Source organism: Tenrec ecaudatus, chromosome 5, assembly GCF_050624435.1.
Source record: "Tenrec ecaudatus isolate mTenEca1 chromosome 5, mTenEca1.hap1, whole genome shotgun sequence".
NCBI lineage: Eukaryota > Metazoa > Chordata > Mammalia > Afrosoricida > Tenrecidae > Tenrec > Tenrec ecaudatus.
This window is the reverse complement of record NC_134534.1, coordinates 138,275,988-138,296,271: the sequence shown is the minus strand read 5'-3', so window position 1 is coordinate 138,296,271 and position 20,284 is coordinate 138,275,988. Positions and strand designations below refer to the sequence as shown.

General features: G+C 46.0%; 1 protein-coding gene across 3 annotated transcripts in view; it reads right to left on the bottom strand.

Annotated features, from left to right (window-relative positions):
* Positions 1-20,284, bottom strand: part of ADAMTS9 (ADAM metallopeptidase with thrombospondin type 1 motif 9) — a 180,630-nt gene that overhangs the window by 73,397 nt on the left and 86,949 nt on the right. For all 3 annotated transcript variants that reach the window (XM_075549934.1, XM_075549936.1, XM_075549935.1), the window contains exons 20-27: positions 18,173-18,383; positions 16,398-16,562; positions 14,247-14,411; positions 11,068-11,187; positions 8,395-8,499; positions 8,074-8,241; positions 5,961-6,230; positions 1,376-1,537 (exon numbers count right to left, since the gene is read on the bottom strand). In XM_075549934.1, coding sequence (XP_075406049.1) covers positions 1,376-1,537; positions 5,961-6,230; positions 8,074-8,241; positions 8,395-8,499; positions 11,068-11,187; positions 14,247-14,411; positions 16,398-16,562; positions 18,173-18,383 — 1,366 coding nt within the window. The remainder of the gene's footprint in view (positions 1-1,375; positions 1,538-5,960; positions 6,231-8,073; positions 8,242-8,394; positions 8,500-11,067; positions 11,188-14,246; positions 14,412-16,397; positions 16,563-18,172; positions 18,384-20,284) is intronic.

Sequence of the window (20,284 nt, the reverse complement as noted above, 5' to 3'; positions counted from 1 at the left end):
GCTGACAGCGAATGTCCCAGCGAATGGGAGCCCTCTTTGGCCTGGGCTCAGTTACGGGAAGCTTAATCACAGCCCCACAGGACAGAACTTCTCTGAAGAGTTTCGGGAAACCCACAAGCACGTCTCAAAGCCTGACTCCTTCCCCTTCCTGGCCTTCAGCAAAGCCTTCCAGAATGACATAACTGTCGATGAAAGACTTCCAAATTCTCTACTCTTACTGTCTGTGTCCACTAGGTTACAGGTGAGAGTTTGTGAAATTGAGTTCGTAGTGCATGGCACAGGCAAGAGTGTGAGCTGACGTGTCATCCATCTCGTCCTGCCCTTTCCCCTCTGGGCACTGGGGTTGCCATTCCTCCTCCTTTTTCCTAAGTAAACTCAGGACCCACAGACCAGCCCAACACACTCAATCTCCCTCCTCCCTGGGGGTTCTAGAGTCAAGAGAGCTCGTGGTTAAACACAAAACAATACACACCTAATAAGCCCTCCAGGTATAAAGGGGGCTAAAGGTGCAGCTAATAATAATGGTGATATTAAAGATAATGACCATCATTATCGCTAATGACCATGATTATGCTGATTTAATCGCAGGTAACGTTGAAGGCTATATGCTAGGCATCTCACGGAGACGATCTCATGAAGCCGTCACGGATGTTATCGGTGCCGGCGCTATTATCAAAAGCACTTGCAGAGGAGGACGTCGGCAGTCAACGAGGTTACATTATCTGCCAAGGTCACAAGGCCTATACGAGTCAGAGCTGGACTGGGCCCCGGTCTTGTCTGCACCACATGCTCTATTTTGCAATCGCAGGGCAACTGCCTTCCAGCGGGTGCCTCTTAAAATGGTGACAGTTGAAGGATTCCATTATCTCAGAATGTAGAGAGAAGTGTCCCCTTGCACGATTCAAGTGCATCATCCTCGAGAGGAATAGTTGCACCCACTCTGGCTTCATCAGGGAGTTACAGCATTGGGAGACACTATGCCATGGTGACAGGGGACATACCACACATCCCACCAGAACTCTGATGGTGGCGGAAAGACTGACAGGGATTCATTCAGGCCGGATTTTAATCACACTGAAAACACCCCCTTTCTTCTTCCTCCTCCTCCTAATCCGCCTCCTTTTTCTTCTTTAATATCAGCAGAGGCGCATAAAGAACTTAAACCGGTCTTTATCTTTCCTAATTTCCCTCAGCTACCTACTAACGTATTCTCAAGCTGGTAATAAATGCATCTGTAACTCAGTCGCAAATTAAGAAGCTTTTTACTAGAGCTAGTTCTTCTTTCGGAAAATAGGCACGGAATGACAGCTGGGACAGCAACAAGGATTCTGCTTGGTTTGCAAAGGAAATAACCGAGGGGGAGGGCCCTTCTCACCTCTCCCCAGTTGCCAAAGGCCCACTGAGGACACGGGCCAGAGTCGCAGGCTCTCTGCTCGTCAGGCTTGATCCTCTCCACGCAGTCGTTTGCGGTGTATCCGTTCTCATCCTGACACACGACGACACGCCGCTGTGAGCCGCCAGCGCAGGCACTGGAACACTGAACACATCGGTCCACACGTTACCCCTCCTCCATCCTCGGCGGAGGCCAGCATCGCAGAAATTATCCTTAAGTTGTCCGAAGAGGACAAAAAAAGCCCCCAGGAGCCCCGCAGAACACCCCCGCTTCCGGATGGGTCTTTTCAGACAGCTGAGGGCAGAAACCTGGCTGCTGCTCCAGGCAGTTGCAGGTCTTTAGTAGGTGCTCAACAATGCCCCTGGGTAACAATGTCTCCTGGTCCCCAAAGCAGTCCCTTCTCTGCAGCTCCGAGAGACCAGCAGGTGCACACGGATGCCGCGACTTATTCGGAAATCCTTCTTTCCCAAAACTCCAGGTGCTTGCTTACAACCAACATTTGCCTGCGCTGCTGTCAGGCCAATTAAGTCATATGAATTGTTGGATGTGGAAATTAAGCTTCTGCATTAACTCATGCACTTAGGTGTCATGGAATACGGCACTGAGATATGCTTTCCTTGAAGCTCACCTTCCCATCACGGTCCCTTCAATAGCCTAGGTACCCATGGCCATGACCGTAAGACACGCCTTATTTTTCAACTTGCCCAGTGAAGGTCCTTGAATCCCACACACCAACCTCCTTTCAGACACACTCTCAGGCTCACACTCCCTCGCCCGGCTGCCGTGGCTTTTTGTTTGCATTTTTTTGTTTCCCATACAAGCTTTCCATGGCTTGGGTGTTTATCTACATCTTGAGTGCTTTGTTTTTTCTTCCTTTACATAATTTCCTTATCTTCTTGAAACCCAACGTGTTTGCTAATATCCCTGGCTCGGACCCTTAAACTGTAAAAGCAGTTTGCATATAAAATAACCATTTAGTCCTCAGAGCAATGTATTTCCCATAATTTATCAGGCCGCAAACCGCATGTGCAACAGAGTTGTGTGTTCCAGGTTCTGAGAGCTGCTTTCTGTCTCATCCTAACGCAGTGTTATCTTGGAGCATGGACAGACCTCCGAGACCACAGGCTCTGCATCCATGTGCTCAACCAACAGTAGATCACATGTACGGGCAGGGGTGGGGTGGCTGGAGCAATTGGGTGGGCAAAGCAATCCTTCAAAAGCCTATGAGGCCACACCAAGGACTACTTACTTACACAGCATGTATATTGTATTAGGTAGTATAAGTAATCTAGGGATTTAGAGGATTGGAGCTGGGGGGGCGGGGGCTTCAAAAAGCTCCTGCAAAAATTTCACTCTCTTAATTCCATTTCTCCTCCAACTTTTTGAAGTCACTTCATGTATAGGAGAATATAAGTAGTTATACGCAAACAACACGATTCTGGATAAGGGACTTGCGTATTCTTGGACTTGGGTGTCAGTGAGGCATCCTGGAACTAATCCCCCATGGATATCAATGACCAGACTATCACGCCCGAAACCCTGCTTCTCGTCAGTTAGCTTCTCCGGAAGCATGACGTGTGTCTATTTTACGGCTTACTGTGTTGAGCCTGAAATTAGTCTCCCTGCCGACATGGACCAAATTATAGGTGATCATAAAGTGGCCCCCAGGTGATATCCGAGTGGTCAATGTAGTCGTCTAATAACTGAATGGTGGAAGGTTCCAGCATTTCACTCTGGACCATTTTAGTTGCAAATGCTGTTGTTCTCTTTAGATGACAACATTTCGCTTGGTAAATATTTTTTTGAATAGACTCTATACCTAGGAGCAAAATGTGAGTTACATTTATTATCCATGCTTGATAAAACTAAGGAGAGCAACCCTTAAAGACTCAGGGGCCAGTGGACAATCCTCTTTCTTACCTGCCCAACAAGCTCCCCCACCCCCTCACATTTGCCAATAGCAGCCAGGTTTTTGCCCTGCCCTGCCTGAATCAAGGCATGGCCACGTGGCCAAGTCAGTCCAATCTAGTGTTTCTGGGAATCTGAGTCTTAGATATAGGCATTCAATGGTAAGACAAAACTGGAAGGGACTCATTAACACAGACACTCCCTAAACGCCTTCAGATACTACTCCGTCTAGAACAGGTGTTGGCAAATAGCAAATCACGGGTCCAATCCCCATGCAGCCTGTTTTTATAAGAAGAAGAAGGAGAAAGGGAAGGAGGGAGAGATGGATGAGGAGAAAAAGGTTTTACTGATACACAGATGTGCCCCTGCGTCTCTGTGTAACACTGCCTCTAACTGCCGTCCACTACACTGGCAGAGTTGAGTAGTTGCCCTCTATTTCCCATGGACCACAAAGCCAACAACCGTTACTACACAGTCCTTTGCAGGGGAAAAGAGCCTGGATTTTGTATAGATGCCTGTAGCTAGATGCTCTGGTCCTCGTTGTTTCTAGGACCAAATCATCTGCTTTCTTTGTTTCAGCTTCGCTGGTCAGTCCTCTCCCTTTTGCTCATAACCAGAGACCCTTTGTTGGCACACAGAAGGTCTCACCCAGGGTTTATGCTGTTGATACTGAAACCAAGTACAACAGGATGTTCTTACGGAAGATCCCGCAGGAAACTTTAAACCCTACTGCTCAGGTGTTTGTAATCCTTTGCTTCCTTCTTCGCCATGGAGGCAGGAGGATGGTGTACAGGTGTGCGATGGTGTACAGGTGGGCAAGGCACAGGTCCATTTGGCATGCCCCGGGTAGGCGTTCTATGAGCAGGTCATGCGCATAAAGCTGAGGCTGAAAAACACCAGCCGGCATCGAGCCGACTCACTTTTTCTTAGGGGAAAAAAAATCCCTCCTCCCTCCCCCCGCCCCTGCCAAAAAATCAGACATAATTTAAAAAAGAATGTTCTTGCCTACTACTGCAAAAAAAAGGTTATGTAGTCTTTCCTAATTGGGGACTCTGCTCCAGGGCAGAGTCATGGAATCTAAAGAGAATTCATTATTGTCCAAATAACGTCTTAAATAAGAACAGCTTAAATCTTTTCTTCATTACAATTTCTAGTGCTATCATTAGAATTCACCAGCATGAGCTTTAAAATTTTCAACCAGGAAAAAAATTATGAGACACTCGGTGATGACCTCGCTTAATCACCCTTGTATTTTCAGAACTGACATTTCCTATAACCCGGGCCAAGGAAACAGGGCAGGCTGAGGACACCAAGGGAATGACAGACGCTGTGCAGAGAACCAATGCTTGCAGTAGGTGAAAAGGCCTACCAGGTCCTCGGCATTTACGGGAAACTAACTTACTGAAACACAGCTATGGGCGAGACAGACAGCTTTGCTTCCCTGCCAATGCTTTTTATCCTACCAGCAAGGAAACACAATTGGAAGTTCTAGGAAGGAACTAGTAGTCAGTCTATGGTTAAACAGAAGACTCTCAAGTGATGAGGAAACGCCTGCTGACTACCTGCCTACCCAGGGCCCCCACTACCTCAACCCTCCTGAAGTTCCAGCAGGCATTGTCAGTACTGCACACCGTCATTATCTAGGGGGAAACGCTTGAGTGAAACTCAAATAGGAAAAGCATGCCATTTGTCTTTGGAAGAAATATTTTTCAAGTTCTTATTAACTTGAGGTTAATGATAAAACCCAATCAACCCCCCCTACGATGGAGTAGACTGACTCACGGCCAGCCTGTCAGACCCCGTGGGCCTCCCCAGGAGGATTTCTCCCCACAGGAGCAGACTGCCACATCTTCCTCCCACAGAGCGCCTGCTGGGCTTGAACCAGCGCTTTCCTTTCCGCAGCCCAGTGTTTAACCCCCTGTGCCACGAGGGTTCCTTGAAAAGACTGTAGTGATAATAAGAAAGATAACTGCCAACATTGACCTCTGATGTGCCATCAAGCAGAGTATGAAGCACTTCACTTGTGTCATCTCATTAAATTCTTACAATCACCCGGGAAAGTTAGACTATGGAGACCTTCCTTTCATAGATGGGGAAACTGAGGCTCAAAGAGGAGGCGGCCCGAGTAAGGCCCCACAGTTTCAAAGGGAACGAGTTTGGATCAATTCCAAGCACCTTTGCTCCGAAGAGCCTGGGCCGCTCACCAGGTCATGGGGCCTCACCGTGAAAGGAGGTGACCGGGTCTAGTATCTCCCTGTGTGCAAGTCAGGGACCCAAACTGCACAGCTCCCTGCCCTCCGCTGGAAAACAGCAGGAAGGAAATGAGTGTCCTTGAGCCAAGCCTTCAGAAAAGTTCCTTGTCCTCCTAATTTCCTTACACATCTTGAGCTACTATTACGTTAAGGATCGGTCACCAGGTTTCCATGATACGTCGCGTGGGTGCCCGTGCAGACCTCGCAGCGCACAGATGCATGCAAACTGCATCCTGCAGCAGCATCTTTTCAGGGACAACAAATAACCCCTTATAATTCATTCACGACAAATGAAAATGCACAATGGCAATCCCTTGTGACAAACAGAGCTGGACCGCAGGAGTACCCCCAAACTCAACCTGAGAGAGAAGAAAGGCAAAGCAAGAAAGGCTTCAGTGAATACTCACTGCTCCCCAGGGACCAGTTCGCCACTGGTTTCCGCCCAGCACGTGGGTGCGGCTGGGGCTGACGCCCGTGGGCCGATGGTGTTCATTTTGGAAAGGGTACTGGGCCAGGCCACTGTCCGGGGTCCACTGAGGGCATGGCGCCATGGAACAGTCCTGGCTAGTTTCCGGGATATAATCCGGGTCGCACTCACTCTCGTGGATCACGTGGTCACTGTAGTTGACACATACCACCTGCCGGGTGGCCCTACCTTGCCCACAGGTCACGGAGCACTAGGTAGAACAGACAGAAAGAGAAAAGACTGGTGGTCAGAAATTCGTGAATGTGCATGTGTTGAGCAAATATCCCAGCATTCACCAGGTGATCAGGCCAATGAACAGCCATCCCTGTTTCCGCTTTTCTTCCCATCCCAAATCCAATTCATTAAGAAACCCTTTAAGCCCGGTATCCCAAATATATCCCAAACCCGGTCACTTCTTAGACCTGCCAAACATCCCTCTCGAGGCTAAGCTAGCATCTTCTGTTTGCTGCCCAAATGCAATCAGCTTTAGAATGGATCCTCTTAACAATCCTGCCCACATCTGTTATCTCCAGATCATGAAACACTGCCCTTTCTAAAAGCAAAAGGAAGTTCATGTCATTCCCTCCAACACTTTCCTAATTCACAAAAATTAGTCTGTCCAAAAGTCCTTACCGTGGCCTGCTGCGTGCACTGCCTCTGTCCTATCACCCTCTACTCAGTGCTCCAGTCACCTGGCCTTCTGGAAGTTTCTTGTGATTGCCAAGAACACCCCTACAGGGTATTTGTTGACACTGTACCTTTTGCTGTATTATGGGCTCACTCCTCCATGTCATTCAGGCCCAGGTCTTTTTCTCTGACTACTTGATCAAAAGCACATCCCACTCTGTACACCATTATTCTGCTGGACTTCCTTCTCAGACTTATCAGTGCCTGCTGCTGCACGGTATGTCTATTTGTTCAGTGAAAGGATTCTCCAAGAAAACAGAGACGTTCTGACTCATTCTTCACTGCTCTTTCTACAGTTAGCTTTCACAAGTCTGGTGACTGGAGTGACATCAGATGGATGAACGGCTGTTTGAATCCTTGAGGCAGGAGAGCATGGGGGTCAGCTACCATTTATTGAGTACTACCTTTTAAAAATTAGGCATTTACCATATAATCTCATATGATCTTCATGATCACTTTATAAGGTGGCTATTCTTTTTGATATCCTTCTAATATCAGAGGACATTGAAGTTCAAGGTCATCCAGCCAGTCAATATCAGCACTGGATTTTTCCATGGTTCTCTTTGACACTAACTTCAAAGATTTATATCTATGTGGTAATACTTATTGAGAAATTAATCTCCATTTTCTTCCCGCTCTCTCCTCACCCACCCCAACTTTGTACTCTGGGATTCAGGAAGGGGAGAGTGCTTGAAGACAAAGGAGCTTCCACTTTGAAAAGAGCCCAAGTTTATTTCAGAGGTGATAGAGCCCCTCAGAGACAGCGGAGGAAAGAGAGTGCTGTGTGTACGAGCAGGGGTCCTTGGCAAGGGTGAGCAGAAGATAAAGGGTGACGAGTGCCAAAGAAGGGGAAGTCAGTTGTCACTTGCCAGCAGTGTCTGAAGAGGCAGTAAGACTTCAGACACGGTGGTGCTTGGTGTGAACAGAAACAGCCGAACTCACAGTGCCAGATGAACATTCCCAGGTCTCACTCTGACCCTGGGAAGCCAAGAGCCACGCAGCTTCGTGGGCTCACAGGAGTTATGGAAATAAGGATGTAGGAGGCGCTAAGATTTGAGATGAGAGGCCCAGCCCTCACCATGTTCTCAACAAGCCCTCGGTATTTCTAATACAACACTAGGATTTCTAATGCACCCAAGAGGGTACATAGCTCTAGACTATCAACTGATGCACACATTTAATAATGTATTGTTCCTTACATACCAAACTAAGACTCATGCTAGCTGCCCATCTGGAGAACAGAATCATTTAAATCACATTCTAAGCCCAAGTGAAAATCACCCATTGATTTCTGTGAACCCCTACTATTCATGCTCTCCAGTGCATTCTCAAGTCCCCTCCCAGTTCCAAAGAATGCCCTCACTTACAGAGCTCCAGTCCAAAGCTTTCCACTGCCCACAGGGCACCACCAAACAGTCCTCCTTTGCCAAAGGTCGCGGCCGGGTTGGACAGGTGCTCTCGTCAGCCACCGAGCCATCCTCATGCCGGCAGCTGACGTATCTCATCCGGGTGCCTTTGCCGCAAGTAGCGGAGCACTGGGCATGGAGGTAAAATAGTGCAGAGATGTCATCTAATAGGGTCAGATATTGGATGTAACCCACTTTCTGTAGTCATGCCAAAGACCACCTGCCTCCCCTCCCCTCCCCTCCCTCTGTCCTCTCAGCTTCTTCTCCCATTCTCATTCTTACTGGAGTCCAAGACCCAAAGCGCCACTGGGTTCTTGGTACACTGTGAATGCTTCGCCCTGCTTCTGGGGTAGTTGGGGGCGGGTGACAAGATGGCAATTCACAGTCCTAGACGTGAGAAGGGAAAAAAGAAAAGCCAAACGAAGTTACCTTCAAGCCAACACATATTGCAATGCTTCACATTATAAGGGCTTAGTGTGACTTCTCGCGACTCCACTTTCCTCAGCTGCAAGACTAGAAACAATGGGACATGTTCTTACGCAGGGCAGGCAGCTATGCATGTGACTGTTCTTCTGGAAGGAATGTTCTAAAATAATGGAGAATGGCACATACATTGATAAAAATAAGGCTGCCATTTTAAAATGGTTAACTGTTCTCAATCCCAAAGGCCAAATTCTGTTCTCACATTTCAGTTCCTTTTCTAATTGAATTTTGCTAACCATGAACTTGCTTTCTGTGTTTACTTAAAGATAACTCCAAAGACCGTGAAGGTCAACTGTGAATATAAGAGATGTACGAGTACACCTAAGCCTGGAATTTGTGTAACACCCTTTAATCTCTCAGAGGGAATCCTGATAATGAATGGAGGGGCATTCGTGTGCAGATAATCCTCCCATATTTACAGATGGGAAAGCAAAGTACAGACCTGCTCACCGTCCTCCCCACCTCGGTGGTTGGTAAATACTCTTTGATACAATACAGATTCATTGAATGCCTAAAATGTGTCAGACTCAGGGTGAAGTGCTGGGGTTCCCGGCTGAAGGTGACTGGCAGCTCCTCATCTCTTGGAATTTACAAAGAGAGTGTGAAATTCAGTTAGCTGGCTACAGACCTTGCCTATTCTTCTGCCCATGGCTCAAAGAAGGCCACGGGGACTCTTCACAAACTGAAGCGATCATCCTGCCTGTGCAGCTGGGTAACTGCCCCTCCAGGCAGTGGGGTTATGGAATGACTAAAAGGGAAATGAATGGGTTTGAAGGGAGTGACCCACTCCTCAACCCATGACACCTGTCACTTGTGCTTTAGAATATTTCTATAAAATAATAAAAATAAAAGTTCACGAGTTCAATGCGCTGTACGGAAACCGGTCAGCAGCTGCTGCCACCGCTGTGTCCATTTACTTTGCTAACGCTCGTGAGGCAGCAAAGGCAACAACGGGTTCAGAATGGAGGCAAGAGCCGGACCACGCGGGCCTTAGAGAAAAAGTTCTGGGCACTGTCTGGGATGAAGCCCTGTCTTCAACCACTTGCCAAGCTGGAAGGCAAACCCAAGTCTTCTCATGACATAGTCACTTTATACAAACCATGCCAAAACAGATGGCCTGCACAGCATGGTGTGCTGGTAAATTACCATCAACTGGCTCTCCAGAAAAAGGTTGTGAATGCGTGCCTATGGATAACAGTTATGTGTACATGCTCACACATGTACCAAACAGGTGTGTATTTATTATAAATACTATTGAGATAAGGGATACATAACATACAGTCCACAAATGATACAGTTCTTCATTGTAAATTCCTTACAGCTAACTGACTCTCCTGGAATGTTTCTGCTGAGTTTTGCCAAACTCTAGAATCCATGACTAAACTGTAGCTGAAACTGTTGAGTGAATAAAGTTCCGACATAAATGTTATTTGACATTTTTGTTTATTTTTAAGTGGAAGATGAAAGTGAAATAATAGACTTATGTAAAAGAACATGCATTCGCCAAAGATAAAAACTGTTTCTTTGCTGATTTAGATAACAGTTTCTGAAGACCAGAAACTGGGTCCACCCTCTCTTTCCAAACCAAACTCACTGCCATTGGGTCAATGTGTGTGAGTACAAATGCGTATATACATGTAAATATATATATACATGTATATATATCTATGATTTTTGCTAACAGCTGTAGACACAAGTTTCTTTGAGCTTAATATGCATTATTAACATTTTATCCATAATTTTCTCAGGCCTAGACAATCAACAAAGTAATAAATTAAGTCATGAATTGTAGCATTTGCTGCCTTCTCCCACCATGGTTGATTTCAAGCTGCCAACCTGACCTCACTGAGTCCAGGTTGAAGCAGCAGAAAGGTGTAGTGTCAATCCATTACATAGTACTTTTATCATACATATGAAATTGGTAATAACTAAGGCCAAGATCATAGCTATTAAAAAATAATGAAAAAGTTATAAGCTTTGAGTTTTTGTTATTTTTGTTTTAAGACTAATTTAATTAAATGCTTATACTATTTATTTTTAATAATGGCTGTGTGTAACAACCACACATGACAACTGCACATAATTCCTGAGATTTACCAATCGGCTTTTGCAAGTTGGTATAAGCTGATGCTAACACACTACTTCTTGAACATATGATACTCTTTGTTATAAAATCCCCAAGTTGAAATCATTAAACAAACGAAACCCGAGTATGAGAAAAAAAGCAAACCATCAACATTTACCATCCCTTAAGCATGAAAATCAAACCTACATATTCTTCAAAAGCCAGAGAACATAAAAGTGATACATCAGATTATTAGATCCTAATACAACAACTAGGTAAATCTAAATAAGGTTACTCATCAATTAACTGCTCCAATCAGTGAAAGGGATTCATTTCGACTGAACCTTAGCCAGCTTTAGTATCTGAGAATCTAAGCCCAATCACTGAGTTCAGAACAGGAGACTCACCTGGCTCTCGGTTGGTCTAGTCGCTGCATTGCACTCATTGTCACCGACCACCGACATATAAGTCCCAATGATACATTTCACTACTCTTAGCTGGTATCCCTGACCACAAGTGACACTGCACTGGGAGAAAGAAATAAAGATAAATAAATAAATACAGTTCGGCAAATCTTCTCTCACCCTTTTTTTCCCCATAACATTTTACGAGAGATAATAATTTCCAACACATAGGCCGGAGGACTGGCACCGAAAGAAATTGGGTAAATGCACAGTCCTCTTCTGTGAAAATTCTGCTGATCAATTATCAATATGACACTTCAAATGATTTCTGCTTCCCGTTGGTTTGTAAGGTTTGTAAGGGTTCAACCCGGTGGCCTTGAACACCTCGGAGAAATGAGAACGTATCCCCGGCATTTTTATCACCTTCACACAATGCCCAGAGTGCCATTGCTAACAGAAGCCCGGAACAGAGGTCTGCGAACTGTTACGACCTCTTGGACATTATCTGGAAAAATAATCAGAATTTTCATCAACCATTTTGTATGAGGATGCTTGTTTTAAAATTATTTATAATGGGCAAAATGTTTGAAATCGTCTAAGTGTGCAACCTCCAAGAGTTAGCCGCACACACCACAGCACACAGGTAGCAAAGAAAGTAGCCAAGCTACTAAAAGGTATATTTTGATAGCTATATAAATCAGCTGAAAGCAAAGGTTTAAGCTGTAAAGTGATAGAAGTGAGTAGAGACTTCAAGATTTAGTCCCTCCAACCATTAAGTTGGAGAAAACTGACAAAATCAACCCCCTGAATCACTGAGTTCTGGAATCTAATAAAAAAAATAAAAGCTTACAGCAACCAGGGGACTGCTTAATGTATACAAAGGTTGGTAAATGTCAATATGGGAGTAACGTGGTGTTGTGTTTCGTAGTGTTCTCTCCCACAATCCTGCTCTCAGACCAGCAGTCATCGTATGAAGATGGCAAGACTATCCAAAGTGTGGCAGAGATTCAACATAACCCTCACCAAAGCTCCAAAAACCAGCTGGCAGAAATGGCAAGACTGAATGTAAAATTCACATGGAATTTCAAGGGGAGTCATGAGATGAAAGGACGATCAATTGAATGGGATAAAATATTTGAAAAATTATATACTCCTTACGGGTTTAGTATATAGAAATCTTACAACCCTATAATACAAGGGGGGTAAGCCCTACTCAAACACGGACAAAGGACTAAAACACACATTTCTCCAAAGACTGGCTACCGATTACAAAAAGAGTTCCCCAACAGAGTTGCCAGATTCTAACTCATCGTGATCCTGTTGAAGTGGATATGTCCTATGGGGTCTTCTGGGCTGTCAATCTTTCTGGGAGCAGATCTCCAGCTAATTTCTTCTGAAGAGCTGACTGGTGAGTTTGAACCATCAATCTTTTGGTGAACAGTAGAACACTTCACGATCGCACCAGGAAGGCTCCTTAATCAGTCATTGGGGAACTCAATGACATTATGCCCATCAAGATCTGCAAGGTCAGTAGTTCAAAACTACCAGCTGCTCTACCAGTCGCTCCGAGGGAGAACTATGGGGCTCTGTACTCCTATAAATTGGTACAGTCTCAGCAAGCCCCACGGGCAGTTCTACCCTGTCCTAGAGCAAGCGTCACTCTGAGTCAGCACTGACCCAATGGCAGTGAGTTTGGTTTGGAAAGAGCGGGTGGACCCAGTTGTATACACGGAGTCTGTTTCCTTGGGGATCACCCAGTGTCTGTCATTCTGACTGGGGGTGTGATACAAGGGGAGTGTCAGAGTCACGGTCAGTGCAGAAAGGGGTGAAACTTCTTTCACTTATTACCTGCATACCTGGAAGTGAAGACTTGTTCTAGAGCAGCGGTTCTCAACCTGTGGGTCGTGACCCTTTGGGGGGGAGGGTCAAAGGATCCTTTCGCAGGGGTCACCCGATTCATAACAGTAGCAAAATGACAGTTATGAAGTAGCCATGAAAATAATTTCATGGTGGGGTCACCACAACACGAGGCACTGAATGAAAGGGCCGCGGCCTGAGGAAGGCTGAGAGCCACTGCTCTAGAGGACCAAAGTGGTGGTGGTTGGTCAGGGAAGACAGAGAGCTAGATTACAGAGGTGACAGCAGACAGGCATGCTGATTCTCCGGGGAGCTTGGAGTGCTACTAAAATAGTTCCCAGACTTTTGATTTTATATTTCCTCCAAACCCCAAACAGCAATCTCCCATGAACTCACTACCATCGAGTCCATGCTGATTCACAGTGGCCCAATGGGGCAGGGTAGATCTGCCCCCGTGAGTTTCTGAGACTGTGAATCTTTACGGGAGTAGAAAGCCTCAGCTTTCTCCCGAGGAGAGGCTGGTGGTTTCAAGCTGCTGACCTTGCAGTTAGCAGCCCAACTCGCAGGAAGGGCTCTGGTCCAAAAGTCTCAGTTTCTCCTGTGCAAACCCAGGAGAGACTTTCGCTCTGTCCCTGAAGAAGGCTCCAAGCGGAGACTGTGGAAACAACAGACGGGGTGACTCGGGAACGGCTCTTTCCAAGGGTGATGCTTCTGCCATCTTCTGTCTAACAAATGCTGGTAGAAGAGTTTGATTTATTTGATGTAGCCCCAAAGATGTGTCTTTAGAGTTGACTAAAAACCAAAACCAAACTCACAGCCATTGAGTCAATTCCGACTCATAGCAACCCTATAGAAGAGGGTAGAACTGCTTCTGTGGGTTCCTGAATCTGTAACTCTTACTGGGAGCAGCAATCTCCATCTTTCTCTGAAGAATTTTTGACAGTCTAAGCCAAAATACCCTTTCAGAATCCTAGCCATGCCTGCCTGCCAAAGCCTTTGGCACGGGACCACATTTTGCAAATGACGTTCTGACCCCACTAGGAAATGACATCAGCCAGCCATGAAAGCTGTCATGAATTTGTTCAAATTCTCATGGGCTCAAGGGCTACCCTTCTGACCTCAAGGACTCAGAGATGTACGTGGGACTGTAAGGGAGTTGGCAGCTTTGGACGTGGGGCACACAGGATCCCCGGTTTTGTGTCACAGGAGTACAGTGAGTGCCGCAGGCCTGAGATCTTCAATTCCCACTGCTGGAATGTCCCTCTCCAAGCTCTCTTCAGATAAGAAGGAAAGAATGCAGCTAAGAACCTTATCATTCAAAATACCTGTCCCCAGGGACCCGGCTGCCAGGACGCACATTCCGGCTGCTGACAAGGCTGCGTGGAGGCGGGCTTGCTCTCTGGGTCACAGATTCTATCGTTTAATCGATCTTCGCCAAACTGACACCAGACCTGGCGGTGCTTGTGTCCTTTTCCACAGGTGACCAAGCACTGTAATAAAACGTACAGCCGCTCAGGGTCATTTCAGAACAAGGCGCAGTCGTTCCTGGGAGTCATTCATTGATGAGCAGGGCCAGGTGTGGCTTTCCTTTTTCCCACAGTAGCTCCTGTCTCCCGTGGCAACTGGTAAATATAACAAGGCTCTCATGCCCTCACTTAGCCTGGATTCATATGAACTTTGGGCCTGTCTGAAGCACCGAGCTCTAAAATAGTACGGATTGGTTTTCGTTTCTAGCAGAGCAGGGAATTCTGTCTCATTGACCCAGGTTTTCCCCGGAATACAACCAGCTATAGGAGACTGTATGTATCACATGATCTCGCCCCAATTCTCTCGTTTCTAAAACGGAGATAAGATCCGTGCTTCCTGCACAGGATTTTGAATATGTACACAGAAATCCAATTAAGGTGTCCAGCACAGCGTTCGTAAGTGTTAACTATAATCCATGCTTACTACAGATATTTTCACAATGTAGAAAAACATATGAGAACGTTATAATGACCCTCCTCAACGGTCTCTGCCTAGAGAGAGCTAGCATTGACATATGACTGCTTTCTTTCCAGCCCCTTTATCTAAGAGATTTTGGAACATACTGAATTGACAAGCTGACCTTCCCACACCCATTTCACTAATCATACTTGGAAAGGTTTGTTGTTAGTTTTTCTGGACGTCGTCAAACCTGGTTAAATCACATGTCAAGGTACTCATTTACCATTTCAGAGGCATTAATAATATCCTACTAACTCTCCCTCAAAAGCAAACGCACATGCACACACCCATAAAAACACTCAATGGTCATCGAGTCGATGCTGATGCAGAGACCCTGTAGGTCAGGAGAGAACTGTCCCTGTGGGTTCCCAAGACCACCACTCTTGATCGGAGGAGAATGCCCACCTGTCATCCCAATATTCTACGCGGAGTCACATGACATTTGATACTGAAAAGAAGCACGCCATCCTCAGCAGGCTAGACACGGACATGGCTGGCGCAGCTGGTGCAGGCCAGCACCCTTTCTTCCCCCAGGTCAGACTGGGCCCACAGGTACAGGAACTTCCCTTCCCTGAAGGCCTTCGCTGGAGCACGGTTAACATGGGTGGCTGCTAATTGCAGAGGTTGGCAAGTTGTGTCTACCCAGATGTATCTTGGAAGAAAGGCCTGATAATCTACTTCCCAACCATCAGCTTCAGACAGTCCTTTCGAATAGAATTCTATTCTGATACACGTGAGGTCACCCTAAGCAACAATCAACTTGATGGCAACTCAACCCCCCACCCTGTCACCCAAAAAAAGACAGTAGAGAGAGTCACCTGCTTGTGGGGCGGGCACCACACAGGGCTATGTTAATACCAAGAGACTAAACCCACTGCTGTAGAGTGATTTCCAATTCATAGCCATCCTGTAAGACAGAGCAGAACTGCCCCCTTTGGGTTTTTGAGGCTATAAATCTTTATGAGAGCAGAAAGCCTCATCTTTCTCCTGAGGAGTGGCTAGAGGGTTTGAACTGCTGATGTTGCAGTCAGCAGCCCAACATGTAACCAACTTTGCCATCAAAAATCCTAATATTAAAAAAAAAAAAAGGAAAGAAAAAAAGAAATCCTAGGGTCTCATTCTTCCATTAAACCAAACAAAGGAAGTCAGAATTCTCCTTTTGACTTTGCATCTAAACCAGTGCAGTTTTACAATGAACAACATCATGGTTTCCTTTTAGTGTGCGGCTAAGGAGCAAGGGGAGGCAAGGTTAGGGACTGGAACGCCACAGTTGCCAACAGAAGCCACTGTCATGGGTGATCCAGCCCAGCCTCTGAATCTCAGCCCGGACCAGAGCCACGCACATGTGGAGGAGTGGAGACGCTGTGTCCTCCAAGAACAGCAGGAGAGAGGTACAGCAGGGTTAGCCTTGAACTAGCCAGGCGAGGCCCCGAATTAAAGCATCAGAAATGGCCCAGGGACATAATCGCCCTCTGGTCCTCCCTGCTCACCTCTGACCACTCTCCCAGCTTCCACTGTGGACAGGGGAATTCGTTGCACCTCTGAACGGTTACTTTATCCTGATGAGTGCACTTGCCGTCATCCAGGACGTCATTTCGGCCGTTGACACAAATAGCCCTTCTCCGTTGGGTCCCACCATCACAGCTTTTTGAGCACTAGAAGGACAAGGGTACAGCATGACTGCTGGGTTTCCTAGGAAACCTGCTCAGGGTCCTGGCATTGTTACCTTGTCTCTTCCAGCCCTTATGAGGCAAATACGAAGGGGTACTCAAAAATAAATGGAATTTTTTTCAAAGTTGTGTATTTAAATTTTTTTTTACAAAACAAACTTATCACCTTCAAAGTACTCCCTATTACACTTAATACACATGTCAAATCTGTGATTCCATTCTTGGAAATATTTTTCAAACGCATGTGTTTTGATGGCTGACAGCACCTCCCTCATTTTTTTATTCACCTCTTCATTCTCAAATCACTGTCCTTTCATATGTCCCTGTTCATTTGCAGAAACAAAAAGTTGCACAGAGCAAAGTCAGGTGAGTAGGGTATGTGGGGCAAGAAAGGCATGCTAGTTTTTGCTAAAAACTGGCACAGTGAGATGGCTGCGTGAGCGGGTGCATTGTTGTGGTGGCAAAACCAGTCTCCTGTCTGCCACAAATCACGCCCTTTTTTGGTCACACGCTGTTATGCAATCTTCTCAGAAGCTCTAAATAAAAAGCTTGATTAACAGTGCGACCTGGTGGAAAAAACTCCAGATTCACTACAAGTGAACATTTTCATCCATTCGGGAAGTTGTTGGACATCCAGAATGAGATTTGTTATCGATTGACATTTCATCTCTTTTTGAAAGGAGAAAAAAACACTCACACACTTGAGTTGTTCCCATAGTGCTGTTCTTGTAAGCTGAGTTCAACATCATAACAGTTTCTACTGCATTTTTCCTGAGCAGGAAACAAAATTTCACAGCTGCATGCTGTTCTTTTAAATCGGCCATCACACACACAAAAAAAATGAGGCTGGAATGAAACTGCATTTATGAAAAAATTCACTCTGACCACAGAGAACCTTCCCAAGCGATGCCACTGGGCACGTCAGAGCGAGTTGCTAGATGCTCGCCTAGTGGGGAAAATTGTACTCTGAAAGCTCCACCCAGCAGAGCTTTTTTCCATTTGAGGGGGTGAGGTGGGGGTGGGGGTGGGAACCCCCTCATAAGTCAACAACCTTGGTCAATTCTAGCTATTTTGGGTGTGTTTGTACAAGGTACTGGAGTCCTTGGGTGGGCAAATATTTAATGTGCTTAGAGCTAACTGAGAGACTGAAGACCGGAGAACACTGGAAGAAAGGGCTGGACATCTACTTATGAAAACCCAGTATGGTCTCCTCGGACAAAAATGGGGTTATTGTGCATCAACTCCATGGCAACCGGGGATTTATACTATCAATTTATCAGGTTCACATTAAGTCAACACTAAATGGCATTGGAAAATACAGCTGGAAATGGCCTGTGGGGGTTACAAAAAACTGATTGGTTCCAAATTGTTTCACTACTCTCAAGGTTTCCACATGCCATGCTCATGTCAGACATTACAAATCATAGCACCTATCCTACAGAGTCTGAATGGGGTCAGACTTTATAAATCAATTATGGCTCTGTTCCATAAGGATGAGACAGGACACCTTCACACAGCTCTGTAAGGTGATCTCCCCAGCTTAGTGGACCTGGAATCCAAGAGAAAGGTTCTTTTTGACAGAGAACCGGACTTACTTCGGTCCACGCAGAGTACCGCCAGCCACCCGTGTTACATTCTCCGGAGCATTTCTCCTGGTTGCTTGGCTTGGGGTAGCTGCTGCAGAAGCGGTCGTCAACCTTCTCGGTCTTCCCATCTAGCCGACTGTATTTAGCACAGCTGATGTCCAATGTGCGGTACCCCAAGCCGCACTGGGCGCTACATTCACTCCTGCTGGCTACATACCACCTGCAAACATTGGGGAGAAAGCAACAATCTGCTTAAATCTCCATGCTAACCGAGTCTCCACTGGTTGCAGAGTGGAGTGCTTTTTCTTTCTCATACTCAAAAGCCACGGAACTGACAAACACCACCGCCAGTTACTAAAATCCCCAATTGTATTCCAAGAGACATCCATGCAGGTTTCATTGGCTGCCAGCACACACAGAGGTCACAGACTGGCATCCAGAAAGTCAGTCTTTGTGAAGATATTCTTTGGACATAGTCATCCTGAAATTCAAGGAACCAATACAAACAAACTTGAAATTCAACAGACCCAAGAAAGCAAATTTGTACTCAAAGGCTCATGCAACCCCGTTATTTCATTAGACAAACTGGAGCCTTCAAGGTTCAGAGAACCAGTCTTCAAAACCAAGGTAACCTCCTCTGTCTATGTGGGCCTGCACTCAACTGAGTTCCCTGCCCCAGTCCATTCTGATACAGAACGGCCTTAGCAACAGAGAGACTCACCACTGCTGCTGTTGAGACTGTACATTTTTGCAGGTGGAGAGAGCCTGCTCTGTCTCCCACAGGGCAGCTGGTGGTTTCAAACTGCTGACTTTGTGGGGAGCAGCCCAATGCATAGCCCAACATGCCACCAGTGAGTGCTCTTGGGAAGTGATAAATAAACATTCTGTCCATGAATAAAGAATCAAATAGGCTGGTTTCCACTGAATGTACATTTCAAGTGTGGTGAAGTCTGTGAAGGAGCACTGGTGGTGTCGTGAGTGACACTCTGGGCAGCTAACTGCAAGGTCAGCAGTATTAAATGAGAACTTCACAGGAGAAAGATAAGACTTTCTACTGCCATAAAGAGTCACATCATCAGAGACCCACAGGAGCAAGTCTACTCTGTCTGATGGGGTTGCTGTAAGTCGAAATTGACTCAATAGCTCTGAGTTTTTGTTTTTTAAAGTCTATATACCTTACTATCTATGAATAAAGGCTGCACATTCCTTGAAGATATGGGCTACCTTCTATACCAACTATTGTATAGACTGTTAAAGCTCCATTCAAACAGGTGAATCGACACCCCTTGAGCCTAGAGCTGAACCCACCCCTCAGGGATCAGCTTTCAGTCAAACAACACTCCAAACCAAACTCACTGCCATCAAGTCGATTCTGACACAGCGATCTGAGAGGATACGGAACAGAGTGGAACTGCCCCTGTGGATCTTAGACTGTAAATCTTTATGGGAGCAGAAAATCTCATCTTTCAATAGCCAGGCCTATAAAATAAACAAGCACACCAGGCGCAGTGCACTCCTCTGCACAAGCAACAGCAGGAGACAGAAAGGGCAGAAGAGCCGCAGCCCAACAATGATAACAAAGCTCAGAGAGCTGCGGGGTCGGAGAAGGCTGGCGAACATGGAAACCTGGAAGAAGTAGAAAGGTGTTGACACACTGAAGGGACTGCAACCAATGTCATGAAAGAAAACAAGCATGATTTATTCCATGGAAAACTAATACGATCTGTAAGCTTTCACTGAAGGAAACTTAAAGTTGAAAATCAATCAAAATTGATGAATCAGTGTCACCTCTGTATTCCTAGTACAGTAACGACCCTTTCTTGGCACATGGTAGGTGCTCAGAATATGTAGCTAAATTGATTAGCTCTTTTAATGCTCCCAGGCACATGGTGACGGTTTGTAATAAAACTCCCAGACTCACTGCCATCCAGTAGATGTTGACTCATAGTCAGCCTGCAGGCAGAATAAAACTGGCCCCGTAGACTTCCTTGGCTGTCCGTTTTTACAGGAGCAGAAAGCGGCCTCCTCTTTTACCCACAGCAGCCAGCGGTCAGGGCTGCTGACACTGCAGGTAGCAGTTCAAAGCATAGCAAAAAAAATCCCTTAAGCTGAATAACCAGC